The sequence below is a fragment of the Haplochromis burtoni genome, unplaced genomic scaffold (genome assembly GCF_018398535.1).
Source record: "Haplochromis burtoni strain Fernald_Lab_line unplaced genomic scaffold, NCSU_Asbu1 Contig_750, whole genome shotgun sequence".
Taxonomy (NCBI): Eukaryota; Metazoa; Chordata; class Actinopteri; order Cichliformes; family Cichlidae; genus Haplochromis; species Haplochromis burtoni.
The window spans coordinates 141,486-160,422 of NW_024583111.1; the positions used below are offsets into that span (position 1 = coordinate 141,486).

Here is an 18,937-nt window from a genome sequence, read left to right on the forward strand (position 1 = left end):
AATTCAATTCACCTCAAGAATTTGTGATAACTACAGTTTTATAAAGGTTATTTTGAGCCTCATTAACAGGTGACTCGTCAAAATTAAAGTTGAATTTGTTTCTACAACTATAAATAAAAATTAGAAAAGAAATGATACCTGTGTAGTTCCATCAGTCACTTCTTTGAATCCTGAGCTGACTTGAAGGCTCTTTTACTTTGCCACGATTCAATCGCTAAGTGCTGATCAAGCTTGTGGCTGTAAACTGGCTCTAAAATGCCAAAAGCTAAAAGCTGTTCCTTTAATGCCAACTTGAGGCAAATCACTGGGACCATTTGGACCCAGAAACGTCTTTTAAACCAGACTTAACACATGGATGCACAGAGAGTTCAAAGGAAATGTTGTGCACCAGGTCTGTTTCATTGGCTGAGCAGCTCCTATAGGTGTAGGTGGTCCATTATTTTTGTCCATGTAATGAATTTTAACAGCTTTTATTGGAAGTGAAAATTTTATTTTAACTTCCCATAAATTTGTATTTCTGCTAACAAACAATGGATAAATCATTAGGTGGCAACAGACACCAGCACTGCTTTCACAAAGACCAGATTGCTTTCTGTTTCACAACACTGATCGACCTATTTAAGATAATGCAAACTGAATATCTTCCCAAGTCCCAAAAAGGGCAATCACACAGGAATCAACTAGCACTGACGTGGCAACCAGAGTCCATAGAAAGTCAATGATATTTAGTGGGATCAACCAAAGTTAAACCTTACTTAACTTTGAGGTAATTGAATCAGCTACTACTGAAAGCAAAAGATACCATTCACAAAATGGTAAATACATTAGAGGTTACTTAGGCAACAGTAGCCTGGAATATCCACTAGTAACAAAGCATCATGCGCAAGTGAATTGCTTCATGTGTAGATGCTCCTTAAAGCCCCTCATTGTTTTGCTTTTGATTCCAATCGCTTAGAGGAGCCTTCTTCATCTCCTCCATCAGCAGGACCGTATTATTTTTGCCATAGTGCCAGCACACCATTTCACCACCCTGAGAAAGTCCAAATGGGAAAACTATCCATTGAAATTATAACTCTACCCTTTGCAGTTGAAGAGAATAAAATGTAAAGCTTAAATAAGGAAGTCTGAGCGAATAGTTATGTTAATGGCTGTAATGTTCCTGAAATTTAAGCCCCTAACCAAACATGCAGACAGCAAATGGACTGGATTAATTTTACAAACTTTTGTTGATAATGCTATACTCTGCAGGTTGAAATAATGCCTTAGTATTAAAAGAAATTGCAGGAAAGCATCTGTAACCAAATAATTTTTTAAAAACTCCAGACAGCAGAGCGCTGTGTTCTGCAGCCAGATGGAGAGGTGCAATGTATCTCGGACTGTTTGGGGACGAGTGCTCCCTAAAATAGTCGCGTAAAGCCTTCAGCTGAACACTGTGGCACTTTTTGATAAATAATACAAAGTCTAAATGTTAGCCTGAATAATTTATTTTGCAGCAGCCATGCATAACAGCTGTCTCTGTGCCCAAAAGAGTCTGTAGCTTTCTGTGACTTATCATAACTTAATGACACCAGAAAACATAATAGCACAATGGAATGAACTTCAAGAAAACAGATCAGAGCTGATTGTTTGTATAGTCTGTGTTATTTCCAAGCTGTTTTCTAGTTTGCTCGGTTGGGGGTAAAACTGATGAATCAGAGTGTTTTAACCACGGATATGAACTCTTACCACTAAAACAGAGGCAGATAGTCTCTACAGCGGAGGGGCTGTCACACTGATGTCTCTGGTCTACTCACTGTCTATTCACAGGCTGCAGGGAGGCCTATTTATAGATCTGTCTCTGTTCTCTGCTTCTACATCAGTCCCCTCTTTCTCACTATCTCTCTTTTCTCCCTCCTTTTCTACCTCTAATGGGTTGGTATTTCTGGAGCTGTACAGCTATTATCTTCTTTGCATCTTTTGAGATGCAGATCACGTTGAGCTGGATCATAAACTTTTCAAAATCTGACATGTCTGTGCAGTGAACTGCTCAGAAATATATTCTTACTGTGTCTGGCATTGCTGCTGGAGGAAAGTGATTCAATTCAGCATTAATCTAAGGTTTTATTTATTGGTGTTGGGCTGAGAGGTTTCAGCTATGGTCTTTCAGTCTCACTTAACCCTTAGTCTTTCCCTATTCTTTTAGAGAATGTCTTAAGTTTTAATTACATTTGTGATGTGCTATTTTTTAGCATGGTGCTGCTGCTGCTGGTTCACAGAGCTGCCACGTCTGTCCCACAGTCCTCAAATGAGCCATGAAAGCTTTGGGGTTTGGCTGATGATGAATGAATGGGTCAACAATGACTGTGAGAAGCATGGACTACAGGAGGTTAACTGCCTTTTAGTGCAGAAATTTGCAGACAGCAGAAAATGCTGCACTCAGTGTAGAGTGCAGCCCTGTGAAAGGAAATCAATAGACTGCAACCAAGCTTAGACTTTGTGATGACCTTTTGACTAAAGTCACTGACAGATGTGAGGCCTCAAATAATACAATGTTAATACAATAGCTCTGTTTTCCTAACATCTACAAGGAAGCATGTGAAAGTGCTAATACTCTACTGTTTAGCAGACATTTTCTTTCTTTTTTTTTCTAACCATGTTTAATATGTTAGATTAGGATTTGGTAGATGGTATAAATTGCCTTCATAATTTGCTAATTCAGAGCACAGCAAACCAAATATGTCTCATCCTCTTGGGAGCAAGAATAACCAAATGCACCAATGTAATGGTAAACCATCCAATATTCATTCATTCAAAATTGTGGATGAAATAACAATGCCATTTGTGCAAGCATGGCTAGAAACTGGTGTTTTCTTTTTTCTTTTTCTTTTTTTTTTATACTTTTTATTTATTTAGGAACATTTTTATGCAGAAAAAAACAAAAAAGACAAAATATTATGAGGTCATGGGAAGACAATATATGCCCTTGTATACAGCTGTACATCCACACATACATCAATACTTTGGTATTGCAAGTTCTATGCATTAAAGAGTGCTGCCACAATTTGTAAAGCCCAGCCATTTTCTCCAACGTCTCCTTCCCAAGTCTCCCTGGAGTCGCAGGGTGAAAGTCATACATTCCATCAATTTGATGTCTTCCAGGTAAAAAGTATTATAGTGGGAGGGTCTTTACAAAGCCAGCGTTTTGTTATAGCCTTTTTCGCAGATGCCAAGAAAATTCTCAGGAGATAAACATCGTCTGTAACTAAATCTTCTGCAAAATATCCCAGATACAATGATACGAATGTACATGTCACATTGAATCCCAGTACCTTTGTGATTATTTTTGCAACTTCCGTCTAGAAGGGTCATATGGATGGGCAGGACCAGAATATGTGTCCATGATCTGCCATGACTTCCCCACAATTTCTCCAACAAAGCGCAGGTGTAGCACTGAATTTAGACTTTTGTTTAGGTCTTATGAAAAAGCGTATAATGTTCTTCCAACAAAAGTCCCGCCACATGTTGGAGTTAGTTGTGGTAAACTGTGTTTCCCAAATCCGTGTCCACCCATCTTCTGTAATCTCAATGCCCATTTCTTTTTCCCATTTCTGTTTTATGTAAATTGTCGAGTCCCTTTTGAGCTTAGTCATACATTTGTACAGTTTACTTATCAGGGCTTTGTTACTCCCGGAGTCATAAGCGTCAATGAAGATGTTAACAATCAAGAAGTCTCCAGGGACACAGCTGTTTATTCTTTTGCCAATATAGTCATGGAATTGCAAGTATTGGAAAAAAGTCTTGTTTCTCAAGGCCGTAAGTCTTGCATAAGGTATCAAAAGCCAAAATTTTAGATTTTGAGAAACTGGTGTTTTCTTGATGTTTAAGAAAAGTAGTGTAAAACCTTACCTGAGCTAAGACAGACTGGAGTTTCCTGTCAACAAGAAAACCTGCCAATTAATCCCATTCATATTTTAATTGCATTAGTAACTAAAAATATAAAAGTCACGATTATTAGAAAAATCCTTCTGTGCATGTGTTTGCACTTGGCAGCCTCCAGGTACACGTTTAGCAGGTTATCTTTTAAATTAACTTAAGTTTCAGTATTTATATACAGACATAAAAACCTGAATCACCAGTCAAATCTGATTAAAAAACAACAACAATAAAAAATAAAAAACACAGCTTCACAAATTTCCTGACTTTTCTTGTCCTGTTAGATTGCTGGAATTATCAGAGCAACCCTTACCAATCAGTGACTGGCTACAGCAGCCTGTGCCAGCACACCTGTCAATCAAAAGGGTCAACATCCCTAACTTTAAGCCTTAATTAATATTCAAATGGATAAGGTAAAAAAAAAAATGCTCATCACCAACATGCAATTTAGTGCTGGTTAATTTGGAATTTTAACACGAGTGTCTGTGTGGACTGAGTCTGTTTTAAAGCTGGCTTCAAAGGGTCTACGCCAAGAGCTGCCATTTGCGTCTCTTCTGTGTTTGTTAGTCCCTGAAGTTGCTGCTTTACACATTTAAGTCTAAAAATGGTTTTGTTCTTGTTCCCATCAAGCATTCCTATTATAATACACCAAATCTGTCTGTCTGTCTGTTTCTTTGTCCACTAACTCCTATCAGGAATTAAACAACCAGACTTGACACACAGGTAAATCTTGGGCCACCCAAGGTTCTTATCTATATCATTGTTACGCAGAGAGGTGTGGTGAGGAAAACATCAGACATCACTCTATCTTAACCGAAGTAATTACTTTATTGTCTCTTGCCAATATCTTGCACATACAGACAGCATTTCCTGCCAGCTTTAAATACAATAGAGACCACACCTTCTCAATTCAGACTGGCCTATAAAAGAGCTGCAACTGAGGCGGCCTCCTCTTTACAGGGAAAACAAGATGGCCACCACAGAGGCAACCTGCGAACACCTTGCTGCATTAGTGCTTCCCAACAATCATATATATTATCAGGCTAAAATGATGTGTGTGAGTATTTATTTACCTGAAAATGTTACATACAAAAGAATTGCATTGTTTCTCATTTCATGACAGTAACATTTGATTTACATCCACAAAACTTGCAATACAACGACATACGAGAATGCCATCAGGTTGCCTGGCAACCACCTAGAGAGGGGCTAAAATCACCTGTTTAAAGCATTTATGTGCCTACTTTTATAAGGTAAAGCACCTTGTAAAAGCATTGTATTATTTTAACTTCATGGCCAACAGCACAAGCAGGGCAAACAATCCTATACCACAAGGATGTACTAAAAATATCCAAGGTACTGGACACACTGGGAGTGCAGTGCAGGGAGTTTTAGTTATTTTAAGATAGCGCTAGGCTAACTCTTTCGCTTTAATTTGCTGGAAAGAGATGAGAATGGTGAAATAAGACATATAAGCATATTTATAAAATGTCTTTAAATTCAGTGTCTGTACTTTCAGTTTCCTCTTCTATGCGTCACGTACATAATCTAAATAAGTGTGTAGACAGCTACTTCTCTACAACCTTGAAAGAGCTTGTGAAATTCAGAGAGGACAAAAATAACCTGCCCCTATCACTACAAGCCTGACTTCCAAAGTTTATTTTTAATCCGTCATCAAAGGTATACATTCTTTTGTATCACCAGAAACGTCTCAGGAAATCTAATTGTGGCCCTCTGTTGATGATAACGATTCAGTGATTTAAAAGACATTTTGATGGCATGACAATGGCTCGATGATACCTAACTGCATCGTCATCCTGGACTCATCAGGGAAATGATACTTCCTGTAATGACAAAGCAGTTGTTGTGGATGTGGAAGTGATGCACAGTTAAACAAATGTTTCCCGTGCATAGGGCCTTTAATACCTAATGTAAATAACTAATTTAAATGAACATATATGTATGGAAAACTATATGTATATGTATGCATGTAAAACTATTGAGTTTTATTCAGATTTGAAAGAATTTGCCATGAGTGGTACTAAATTGAATTTGTAGCTACTGGAGATTCAATTACACGTCCATCAGCAGGCCCCAGAGTGTTTTGGGATGCATAATGTCAGCAGCATTTACCAACAACTGTGACACCGGTGTCCCTGAAAGTGTGGCACTGAGTGCATTGAAGCACCAGCATGAAGATAGGTTGGTGCTGAATCCTAATGCCTCCTGTGCGCTCTGAGCTTTCATTTTTTACAGGATGCAATAGGTACTGGGCTGCTAGTGGGGTACTTATTATAGCCCTAGCAACAGGAATAGGATTGGTGACTGCAGAGAGTAAGCTTGTCAGCTATTGGCTGGTGAAGAGGACCTTTCAAAGCAGAGAATTTCATCTCATGAAAGGTTCAGTGCAGCAAGCTGCAGCGAGAGGCTGCAGTCCGGGGGTGGGCGAGCCAGCAGCTTTATCAGCGACATTGGGTTGACAGATGTGCATAAATGCTCAGATAAACTCGACCTTTGGGTGTCAAAAAATACAACAGGGAGGTGAATTTAAAAGCCTAAGGGATGGTGATTCTCCATCCTTGCCCAACATTAGATGCAGGACTTTGTTTTATTGCTGCGGTCATAAAACCTCTAATCTTTTCAAGAAATATTCTTTGATCTATGGCCTAATTTAGTTAATGATTAGCAAAGCGGCCTGAAAAAGAGCCTCATGTAAGACATACTGCAGTAAGCTGTATGTGCTGGCAGCATCTCTGCACTGCAGCTAATACAGACTCCATCTCATAAGTTCAGCACATGGAACAGCACAGTTGCATACACACGCATACTCACCAAGATATGGATGCAAACACTTGCACATACCACATACACGCACCAGTTATGTGACCCACAAAAGGTTATACAAGGTCAAACTGGTTTCCTGTATTAATGTGTGGGCAGAAATGTTGAGTATTGGAATGAAAAAGAATGAGCTGTGGTGGTTTTGGCATGAGTGTAACAGACAAAAAGAAAAAAATATAGAATAATACTGATAAACAAATAACTTTAATGGGCAACAGATGGCAACCAGAAATTCCTCAGAGGATACAATTTGTACTGTTTTCAGTAATCAACCCCTGACCCCCAACTCTGACTAATTTGCAGCAGCTCAGCTCTTTTATTTTTAATCAAATTTGTAATTTATCTGTAATTTCTGCATGTTTTCATGTCATAAAAACAAAGATCAACTGCCAAATAATGAAAACTTAAAAAGAAAAACACAAAGCACTGGGAAAATAAAACAAATTAATTTAAAAAGAGAACACAATGCATGTTTTCTTGACAATGAGTGAAAGTCTTTGAAAAATATCCAAACAAAAATAAGTGACAAAATTCCCTTTCTACTCATTTCCACACACAACACTTAAAAATTAAAGCAAAGGACTGAACTCCATTTTAATATCGGTGACATGCGTGAGCAGTTGTGCCGATTAGGATTTCATGCTTTTTGAGTGGCGAGTTTTTCAGCGCCGTCAACTTTTAAACTGCGTTAAAAATAAATCAAAGCAGCTGTAACATAAAGTGTGAGCTCATGGAGGCTGACTCATGATGGTGACATAACCGGCATACATGAACAAGGTTGTATGACTGACCTTAAGGCTTTAGGTTTCTCTCTCAAGTCGTCACATCTGAAATAAAAAAGGTCTCCCAACCTGCCATGCATTAAGAAAAAACTAAACTTCCATCTGTGTGAATATATTAATACTCTAAAGAACTAGCAGCATTGTGACTGTAAACCCGTTCAGCAGCTTTCTGTCCTCTTAAGCAGCTTTTAAGTGTTTATTTAAAGTTTGTTCTGAAGACGTGTAGTCGCTAATCGATAACCAACACTAGCGAACTGACTGTGCTCTCCCTGTGACTGTTGGTGATGATTATTCATACCCATGTGCTGTACAGACAGCAGAAACGTGAAAATGAGAAAACACTGAAGGGAAAATATTATCTTTCACACATCCTTGCAGGAAAGTAAAATACTGGCAGATAAATCCTTTTTTTTCCCCCCATTAAAGGTCAACTTGCAAACGAGGCATCTTAAATAATACAGGCACGCACAAAAAGAAGCCAGTACTGTACTCAGGGCACAAAACAATAGTGAAACATTTTTTTCCTATGAAATGGTTTTCTTTAAGAACAAATTTACTTATGGGTGACGATACAACAATACACTAGACCACCACGGAAATGGTGCATGTATAATTTAGTCATATTTTTTTTATTATCATAGCTATTATTTCGGTTCTTGTGCAACTGCTACATAATGACTCACATTCAAGATATTTTGTCACTCAGGAACAGCTAAAAAGTATAAAAACAAACAAACAAAAAAAAATGTATACTGTCAGAAATAAAATATGGTCCATGTCTGTGAATTCATAACAGAAACATTGAGCTTGGAAACTTCACCATTATTAAAACTGGATAGCATGACAGAAAAAAGTACTTAAATACTGTTCAAAGAACAAAATATATCATAATCATACTTCAATGTGACAAACACCAGCTGATAAGATTAGGTGATCACTGGTGGGTTTTTATCTTCCTTTTTTTTCTTTCATTAACAAATTAAAATACACATATTGCATGTCACTATAGCAACGCCCATTACAGGTCAATTTTTACGATCAGCATTTTGGTATAGCAAATCAAAAACCATAACAAAATGAAATAAATTAGAAATCAACATCAGACAAAGCCTGTTTTTCTCAATCATATGAATACTTAACACCCACAGTATAAGTTAATAAAGTCAAGCTACTGTATATAAATACATCACCGGCATGCACAATATTGAATAATCGATATTATTGTTGTCATCATCTTACACTGAAGAAACAGTATAGTAGGCAAGTGCATTTAATAAAACAAACACAGAAGTAAACCACAAACTCTGAAGCTGCTTTTATTTTGTATTTTTTGTCTTTTTTTTTTTTTTTTTATTTTGTTAAGTCTCTGCCTTTTAGTAATCTTCACCTCCAAAGGAATCGATGGTTCCAGCGACAAAACGGACTAATAGAACGAGGGGAATTAAATTTAACTAACCAATCCTCAGATATTTTCACTCCCGTCTAATTTAACCTCTAAAATTTGGGGGACTTGACTGGTTTGAAACTTTCTCTTTGTTTGCTAGTGTGAGTTTAAAGCATCAGTGGCTTTCAGGGCTCTTTCTCTTACGTAGACTACTACTGGAACCAATGCAAACTAGTTTTGTGAGGCATTCCCATTCAAGCATTTTCTCTCTCAAGTGACTCAAATGCATCTCTATCACGCAAAAACCTAACTAAGCAGCTTATCTTGACAGAACAAGTTCAGTTCCTACGCCAGTGTGAGGCTGCCATTTCAATCCAACAACAACCACTTCAGGCTGATTGACTGACATATCAGTGGTTTTGGCAAATGTCAAAGAGAAAATCAAGAAGACGGAGGCCCCTTTCAACTGTATATATATTTCTATATATATTTAAACTAAGATTTAACCTCCACTCTCACCTCTCTTTTGATTCTTTTCTTTTAACACATGGAAAAATAAAGAACTGCTGCTGCGGTAGTATCATCGGCAAAAGCGGCTGCCAAAGTCCACCGGCCCTTCATATTTTTTTTTTCGAAGTGCGGTTTCTTTTTAATTGTTGCCCTCCCCTCCCTCGTCATCCTGCTGGTCACTTGTCCACAGTGTCAAGTTGTCTCGGAGCAGCTGCATGATGAGAGTGGAGTCTTTGTAGGAGTCCTCGTTGAGGGTGTCGAGCTCAGCGATGGCGTCGTCGAAGGCGGTCTTGGCCAGATGACAGGCCTGCTCGGGGGCATTTTGAATCTCGTAGTAAAACACAGAGTAGTTGAGAGCTAAGCCCAGGCGGATGGGGTGGGTGGGCTGCATGTGCTCTTTGCTGATCTCGTGAGCCTCGTTGTAGGCCTTCTCTGAAGACTCCACCACGGTGGCCCTCTTCTCTCCCGTGGCCACCTCAGCCAGGTATCGGTAGTAGTCGCCCTTCATCTTCAGGTAGAACACTTTGCTCTCGTGCTGCGTGTCACTGCAGTTCTTGATCAGGAAGTTGTCCAGGAGGTTGAGCACATCCTGGCACACGGCCTCCAGCTCCTTCTCAATCTTCTCCCGGTAGGCCCGCACCATCTCAATCTTTTTCTCATTGCCGTCGGCCGAGGTCTTCTGCTCAATGCTGGAGATCACCCTCCAGGAGGAGCGACGGGCACCCACCACGTTCTTGTAGGCCACAGACAGCAGGTTCCTCTCTTCATTGGACAGGGCTTCGTTCAGCTCTGTTACCTGGAAGAACAAGAAAAAGAAGAAGAAGCAGATGGACTGTTAAATAACAGCACCAGACTACATTCACTTTGTGGAAAAAAAAAAGTTAAAGCAAGAACATTTCATCCAAGAAATGACCTCAAGAAGTCAGTAATATGATTTAGTAAAAATGACAAGGCTGTTGCTGTTTAACGGTTGCATCTTCTCAAAACAGGGTGATTTTGTGCTCTTTAGTGGTTTGTAATGGAAGCATAGAACTCCATGAAATTTTTAATTTTAAAGACTAAACAAATGTAGAGATCAACCAATAACAAAAACAGCTGTTAGTTGCAGTCCTAATTGCTACAACTCGGGCTTCTTTTGCATGAAATAACCTGGGTTAATGGGGCCATCCGCAGCAAAGAAGATGAGCAATATTTCACGTCATGTGCAATTCCAGTTTCCATGGCAATCCATTCATTTAGTGCACCAGTAGCTTCAGCTGCCACGTGGACAGCTAATGCTAGTTAGTGAGAAATGATATTCAAGATAGTTGGCAGCAGTGGGGGGTTGGGAGAGGAAAGGAGGACTGGAGATGGCTAAAATGTTCCCACGAGCACTCGGGGGCAGCTGCACTGTAAATGAAAACCATCACTGCTCAGGCGGTTCACATGTCCCAGTGACCTTCTCCCCAACTGAAACTGACCTTTTTACCTGTCTAAAACACCACACGGTGACATCACTCTGAGTTAGGCTGTTAATTTGAGATTTTGATGAATCCGAATGCTGGCCGGGCAGTCCTCAAAGAGACTGGGTTATGTAACTCAAGGCTTTTATATTGGAAACATAGTTTGTGCCGGTACATGGCCTCTTGCAGATCAATAATCGGTACGAAACATGGTGCTTAGGCTTATCATAACCTTTCACCAAGAAAAGAAGAAAGAGCTTATTGCAATTTTTTTTGCAGGTTTTACTCAAAAAGCTTTTCGTTTTGTGCAAACATTTCTCCTGAGCAGGTCTGACATTCTCTGCTCAGGCAGAGGAGCACAAACATGGCGCAGACTCGCTGATGTCACAGCGATGGAGAGCAAAGCTCTCAACTCATAGGGATTGAGTGGACTTTGCTCTGCTTGTTCAAAACTGTCACACAAACCCAGTGATACCATCAGACTGCAGATGAAAAACACACAAAACAGTCAAATGAGGTAGATTACTGCTAATCTGATGACTCAACCTATGTGGGGGGGTTTTGTTGTAAAAAGAAAGGAAACAGGTCACTGCTCTAATTATTGTGATGCTTCCAACTGGAACTACACTAGTACACTATATATAAGTATAGTTATACTATTATATATGTACAAAATAAAACAAATACCTCATTGCTGATAACATGGTCATAAAACAAGACAAGAACGACTGAGGTTGATACAGAGTTATCAATCAGTCGTTTAAATGTTTTATTAGGCAAAAATGAGATCAGCTGTGAAAAGAGTTCTGTGCCAGTTCTGTCTTTTGGGCTGTCTATCAGCACTGGTTGGGAAACTTTTGAAGGGCATTTCTTGTAATTATTCACATTTCTGCCTACATTTTTCATGAGGAACACAACGGTGACAGCCTATCATTTGTCTTCTCTGGCTGCAACGCGAGGGATTCCCTTCGATTAGAGAGGGAGAGTACACACCCCTGCAAAAGGGCCCACTTTGGACCGCACTGACATGGCAGATTGCTTAAAGAGAAAGGAATCCCTCCCCTGCACGCACATCATCCCACCTCCTGCAACCAGAAACCCTCGATGACAAGTGCTCCACGGGGGCTCAACCCATCTCGCATAAGGCAAAATGTTCCTCGTTTTAAAAAGTGTGGGATGATTTTAATCCGTGTGTGAGCTCACGGACGCTGTGCTGAGACTACCGGGATGTTGCTGGTTCCAGTATGAGCTGGTGTGACACAGCAGTTTTTTTTTTTAAAAACCTGTTACTGAATCCACTTCCCAGAATTTCTTAAGGGGCCAGAGAAACAAAAAAAAAGGCAGACAAAGGCTCTGTCCTCAGCACCATCCATTAAGAGCTGAGAAAGCTACAGTGAGGCAGGCCAGCATGTCATCTTCTTCACATCAAATATTACACCATTAACCAGGGTCATTAACCAAAAATGGCATTAAAATGCTACCAGATATCAGCCCTTGATACACAAGCAGCATGCACAGAAGGTGATATCTGACAAATAAAGTAATAAATAGGAAGGAAATTCCTGTAATCAAATCTGACCACACTGACTCACTGCAATATGACAAAGAATATTCTAGAGAGATTCTGCTGCCTCCTACGTTTGTTTGGAGGAGAGCGTTTAGTTTATGAAAGCTTTTTCTTTGTCCAAAGCAATCATGCTCCAATTTATCCTCCAAGCCTCGAGTAGAAACATTAAAATGATCGCCATCATTCTTATTGTTTTAATTTATGTGACAAAGAGAGAGGAGAGGAGGCGGCGGAGGAGGAGTGGGAGGAGAAGAGGACGAGGAGAAGGGGGGGCAAGAGCAGTTGATAGGCTTTTTCCTGAGCAACCTCACATGGCTCCCAGCAGCAGAAGCTCTTAGAAATTCAGCATAATGGAGGAATGGGAGGTGTGGTGGTGAAAGAAGGGGAGAAAAAAAAGGAAATCAGCAAATGTGTCAGAGCAGAGCCGTTCCACGATTCGAGTCTTCTTAGCCTGAGAGTGAAAGCTCGGGCCTGCATGCGTTTCATTGTAACGCGCCCTCAATGAGCGGCACGGCCGATAGAAAGGCACCGCCCAAGGAGGAGCCGATTTGGACGGGAATCAGAAAAAAAAAGCCTCTGAGCTGTCAGTGAACTGGCGACAGCACAATAAACACAATGAACGTTATTTCAGAATGACCCCCAGATGTAGTGCTGTAATATCGAGAGCCAGTTGTAACCGCAGCTTTACAGCTGCGAGCCTTTACGCAGGGCGAGCCTTTACGCAAACGCAGCAGCTTTACACCGATATTCACGCACATGTAAGCCACAGTTATCATCTTTCTTTTTTTTCTATTTTACTGTTATTTTGAATTGACTTACCGATTTCATAGCAGCTGCCATGTCATCATATCTCTCAGCCTGTTCAGCCAGCCTGGCTTTCTGCACCAGCTGCTCGCGATCAACCATTTTTTAGATGATGTTTGGTTGCTTTGTCGAGCTGCTCTACGTGAAGTTTGGGGAAAGAAATTACTTAAATTTTAAATCGCAATGCAGTGAAATCCTACGCGAACCTAATGCTGCAGCTGTTCCCTGCTGTCTGTCTGAGCTCCGTGCAGACGGGACACCCTCTCCTCTCTCCTCGCTCCCTCCCTCCCTGCCTTTCCTCCTCCTTCTCCTTCTCCCCCCTCCTCCTCCTCCTCCTCACACACACACACCACACACACACACACACACACACACACACACACACTCTTCTCGGGCTGCGTCATCACTGGAAAAGGTGGGTGTCTGTGCCAATGATGTAACACTCCATACATGGGAAGTAGAGGGCCAGGCCTATGGGGATGGATGGATGGGAGCAAAGGTGAGCTATAGATGAATTATGGGAAATGGGGTCCCCAGCAGAGCGACAAAAAGGCCTACCTAAAGCACTGACTGTATAAATGATGGACATACCGCGGTGACGTCACCCACCGGTTTTGGACTGTGTATTTTCCGTGCTGTTATGTTAATTTTTCGGATCCAGTATAGTGCCCATACTTGAATGAAAAGGTGGAGTGCAGCTGTATCTTGCATCTTGACATCACACAGCTGAGGCCATTGTATTGCAAGCATAGACAATATAAAAGATGGGTGTAGCTTCTGGGACTGAAAAGTGAAGTCATTGCAGTGCCTTAAACTGCATTCTTTTTAGAGGCCTCCAGGGTGCGATAGCTTTGGCTGCAAAACAGAAGCCTACAAAGAAAAAACAAAAAACAAAACCCAGCCCTTTGCCCTAAACTAAGCAAAGAAAACACTTTTCCAGTGAGTTTATTGCCACAGTCACTAGTTTTGGGTCATACTTGTAAAAAATTAAGTCCATTTTGAAAATTCTGGTCATAGTGTCAGAAAGGTGGGACATCCAGGTTACATTTATTGACAAGCCATTAACCAATGAGTACACAGGTTCACAGCCTTGCTTGTTAGCCTTAATTTCAGCAAACATGACTTTAACATTATTATGTAGACACTATTTTTTAAGTCAGTTTTGTAACTTCAAAGGTTTGTGATGTATACACTGCATCCACACTTCGCCATCTCTGCACTAAATGCTTGATCCAAACACAGATGAAGATGAATTTATCCACTATAATCACATTACCCTATTATTTTGAACTTTCCATTTTGAAACCTTAACGTTAGCATTTTGGCCTCCTTTATTTGCCAGCTGTTTAAGATGGTCAGAGTCTGAAGCTACCATATTTGGACAAGATTTCGAGTTATCAGCCAAAGTTAGCCAGCTTGGTTAGAAAGCGCTGTTCTTTAACCAGTAACGTCCAAGAAAGCTACACTATATATCAAATAATCACATTTCAAAGCTTCAAACATAGTAAAGAGGTCTTTCAAAGAAAAGGGTATTTTAACATGAGTGACACCATACAGAACAAAGCAGGCATCACTGATAACAGATTGGTTTTATTCAGTCAGGCACAACATGAAAACAAGGAGATGAGGTGCAGGTGGGTTGCAAAGCAGCTTGTAGATGCACAATAGGCAACTGTAGGCAAGATAAATCAGTAAAGCTATCACTGTAGGTAGGTGTAATTACATTTGTGGTCTGGCAGGGAAGGTGGTCACCATGACACAGCATGGTAATGACTGATGACATTGCTCACTGGCCAATTCTTCCCCCAAGGAGAGGAAATACCTCAATAAAGTGTAGTAAGAGTGAGACTCAAGCATAAAAAAAGCTTTGTAAAGTTCCAATCAAGGGAAAAAGCACATCAAGCCCTCCAGTATTCATCTTATTTATGTTTAATACAGGATTAAATGCCCTCTTGACTGCACTCACATTGGTAGAATATGGACAGTAACTACACTCACCTACAAGGCAGCATGATAAAGTGCCTTTAAATAAAGGAGATGCAATGCAGTGTCATATGAGCTGCTGTTGTAATTATGGGGGAGGTATGAAGAAGAAGTGGAAAAGATGTGATCCATTGTGCCTCTAACATGCCTAAGTGCAGAACTGGGTGCTATTTCAAGCGAGTAAAAACACGATTAGTGATTATTAGGGTGCTGTCACGTGTGAGAGAACATGATGCCATGATGAGTGCTCTTGCAGTGAACGAACACAAGGTGAACAGCCCTTCTGATGAAAAACAAGAAATGCTGTGCCCTTTACAATGCCCTTATGTTGGACTGGTCTGACCATTATGGTAACAATTACACCCTTAAAACATTTTTTTGTTGTTGTAGTTGGCATTTATTAATGTAAATGATTTTAAAACCACGTCAGTACAACTAGTGGTTTGCCTTTATATGTCTCTCTTCTCTTTTGGTCTATGCAGTTTTTTTCCAATTTAAAACACGAATGACACCATACAGAACAAAGACGGGAACAAATACTATCAGGTAGTAATATTTACCTGATAGTATTTTTTTTTTCGACAATATAGAAAAGATGCACCATCTCTGCACTACAAGCATAGCAGTTCAACAGCATTCTCTTAACCTACTAGTTTTTGGTAGTTTTATTTGTAAAAGTGTTTTAAAATTTTTACACGCTCTTTTCTGTTGGACATCCTTCTCTCAAAATGCTGTTGCAACTTTTCATCTTGAATTAATCTACACTTGTAAAGAGGGAGATTAGCTCTGGGTTAGCCAGTGGTGCTAGATAGATAGAGAAAAATGATATTAATACAAACAGATTTGCAGAATCTAACAGGAGACAGGCTTTTTTTGTCCAAAGGTTGAATCAAAAGCTGCAAAAGCAAGGGCTTAATGAGAAAGCTCAAGTTTAAGGTTTTATAACCTTCATCCATACATTTTCTTAACAACTTAACCAAATTAGGATTGGAGCCAGCTCTCAGGCCAAGAGGCAAGGAACCATTCCACACAGGGCAAACATAGAAAACCAGACATAATTTACAGTCAAATCCAACCCTTCGGCAAATTTATAGTCAGTCACTAACTAGCTTAACCATATATCTTTGGTCTGTGGCACAGGGAAAATATCGGGAGGCCTGAGCCAAGGGGCAAGTTCAAACCAAGAACCTTCTTGCTCTGAGATGATATTACTAACCCCCGTTAACTATGCCACCTGCTTTGATGGTTTCTATTTTATGGTTATAAGGTACTGACTTATTATAACAGGATAAGGAATTCCATTTTATTTCGTTTGAGAGTGCAATCCAAAACTTCTGACACAATATCGCAGAAAGTTGATTCTGCTCTTTTACATAAACAGGAAAACCATGTTCACATTAGACAAAATCAAACTTTTCTCTCAATGAATCAATGTTGACCCTAAAGTTCTCCTGGCTTATGTGCTGACCCTACCATTTGCTAATGACCTAACCTAGTAGCTGGCCTACTAACCTTTACGTGTTTTGCAGCTAACATCAATATCAGATTCCAATCAAGGAGACTGGGTCACACCTGAAATGACTGGAGCACACAGCTAAGAGAGTATTGTGAACACACACTCAGTTTTCATATAAAATGCACTAAATTGTTGTATTTTGCTACACTGGTAAAAGTATTAACAAAATGAAGAGTGGCTTGCCAAAGTTATGATTTTAATTACAGCAAGCTCTCCACACTTGAATAAAAGAAGGGCAAGTACATTTATATGCAATTTAGAGTGATATGCATTTATAAGGACAGCAGTTCTTAGTATAGGTGTCTGTGTATGTACCTATAAGTCAATATGTATCTAAAACTTTGATGTCACATGAATTTGTTAAACTGACTAATTTTACAACAGACTCTTTATTATACTTAGAAACATGCAACAGCTCCCTCTTCTGGGCAAACATAAAAAATGACAAGAGAACAAGTGAGAATGAGAAATGTTTTCAATTTGTTGCTCACTGAAACCAAGAGTAATTTTTGGAGCCTGCTTTATTAAATCCTTTAAGAGGTCTCAAGCCTGTGACTTTGGAGCCACATGTGGGCACATGTGGCCCCCTCCAGGGGTGAGTGGTCAGTTTGGCTAAACGAACTAAATGATGTTAGCAAGTTGGTGTTTTTTCTTTTATATTTTTGTTATACAAACAATGAGTTTAATTCAAAATTTAATACAAAAATGACCTAATCTTAGGCATCCATAGAAATAAGGAACGAAGAAAACCGTTCCTTTTTTCTTTCTTTCTTTCTTTCTTATTAATCTATTTATTTATATCTTTAGAGCTACATAAACTTGGCCTATACATCCTTCTTTTCCATCTATTAGGATGTGTAATGAGAAAAAAGCAAACAAACTTCATTATTGTAGTTACATGATTTCATAAATGCGAGAAAAATTGTAGTATTCCAGTAAAAATGCAAAAATAATCCAAACCAAATCAAAAATAAAACCTACTAATCATACATAGCCCTCTGCAGAGTAGTGGGGTGTGGTTGATATGCTGATTTATACTGAATAGACTGCACCAACTCCCTGAACCTGCTTTACACCTCCATGTAGATTTTTCTGATTAATAATTATTAAAAATGGTTCTTTTGTTAGGTAAGAAAACAAGATTCTGTCACATATCACCAACAGTCAACCTGGTCCCTGGGTCCAGATTTGTTTTTGATAATTTCGTGATAACAAGAAGGAGATGTCTACCAACATTTCTTATTTCAGTTTAATGTGTATTTGTCAAGTTATGCTCTATTTCTTATTGGGAAAGAATCTATGTTAGGGCTAGCTTTATCTCTGGTAAAGATTTCATCTAAAACTGTCTGTGGCTTTTCTTTAGCTGATCATGCTAGCAAACAGATAAACAGACAAACTAATCATATAATCTTTTGGAAGCAAGTAACAGAACCTGAAGCATTTAACTCAAAATAATCAAAGATGTTAATTGGAAAGCCTGCTTGGCTCATAATGTAAGAACAAAATGATCCAAAAGAGCAAAAATAATAAAGAGGGCATATGAGAACAAATGACTGTCTGAATGAAAACTGACTTTTGAAAAGCCTAACTAACAACTGAAGAGGACAAAAAGCAGTGAGTGCACATGTTCGCTGGTTCTTCTTTTAATCATCAACATTAAAACACAGATTTTGTCTCTCAGCAGTAAAACTGAAACATAATTGGGCACCAGTTTAGCTCATCTGGTTGAGGTTTGAGTCCATCCGAGACCATTTTTTGCATTTCACCCTCTCTCTCGCTTCATTCCTGTTTACTTTCTACACTGTCCTGTCAAATAAAGGCGAGACAAAATAAATCAGATGGGGAATCATGGGAAAATGAGGGCTGAGTAAGCTGAAGTAATGAATAGTGGCAGTTAATACATAAAGAAAGATAATATTCTTCAGTCTTTACAGAAAAGCATTTCTCAAAGTCCAAAACATACACAAACAAAAAAACAAAAACTGAACAAAATTAATGAAGTGAATAAAATCAACAACACCTGAAGCTACTCAGCCTCAACTTCCTCAGATACAACTTTCAGTTATTCAAACAACATAGTGCCAGTTAATGGTTGGAAGAGTAAACAGCAGCAATGGCTCAGATGTGTTTTCAGTTTCTGCCTTACCATTTTTTCAACAAACACACAGATGATTGATAATCTCTGCTGGAGGAGAT

The 18,937-nt window shown here is 39.4% G+C and overlaps 1 protein-coding gene across 1 annotated transcript; it reads right to left on the minus strand.

Moving 5' to 3' along the window:
• Nucleotides 1-8,143: 8,143 nt before the first annotated feature.
• On the minus strand, nt 8,144-13,534 carry ywhag2 (3-monooxygenase/tryptophan 5-monooxygenase activation protein, gamma polypeptide 2). Its single transcript, XM_005951299.3, has 2 exons — nt 13,258-13,534; nt 8,144-10,225 (listed from the first exon to the last, which is right to left on the minus strand). Exons 1-2 carry the CDS (start codon nt 13,342-13,344, stop codon nt 9,569-9,571), a joined length of 744 nt encoding a protein of 247 aa, XP_005951361.1. The 5' UTR covers nt 13,345-13,534; the 3' UTR covers nt 8,144-9,568.
• Between the last annotated feature and the right edge of the window lie 5,403 nt (nt 13,535-18,937).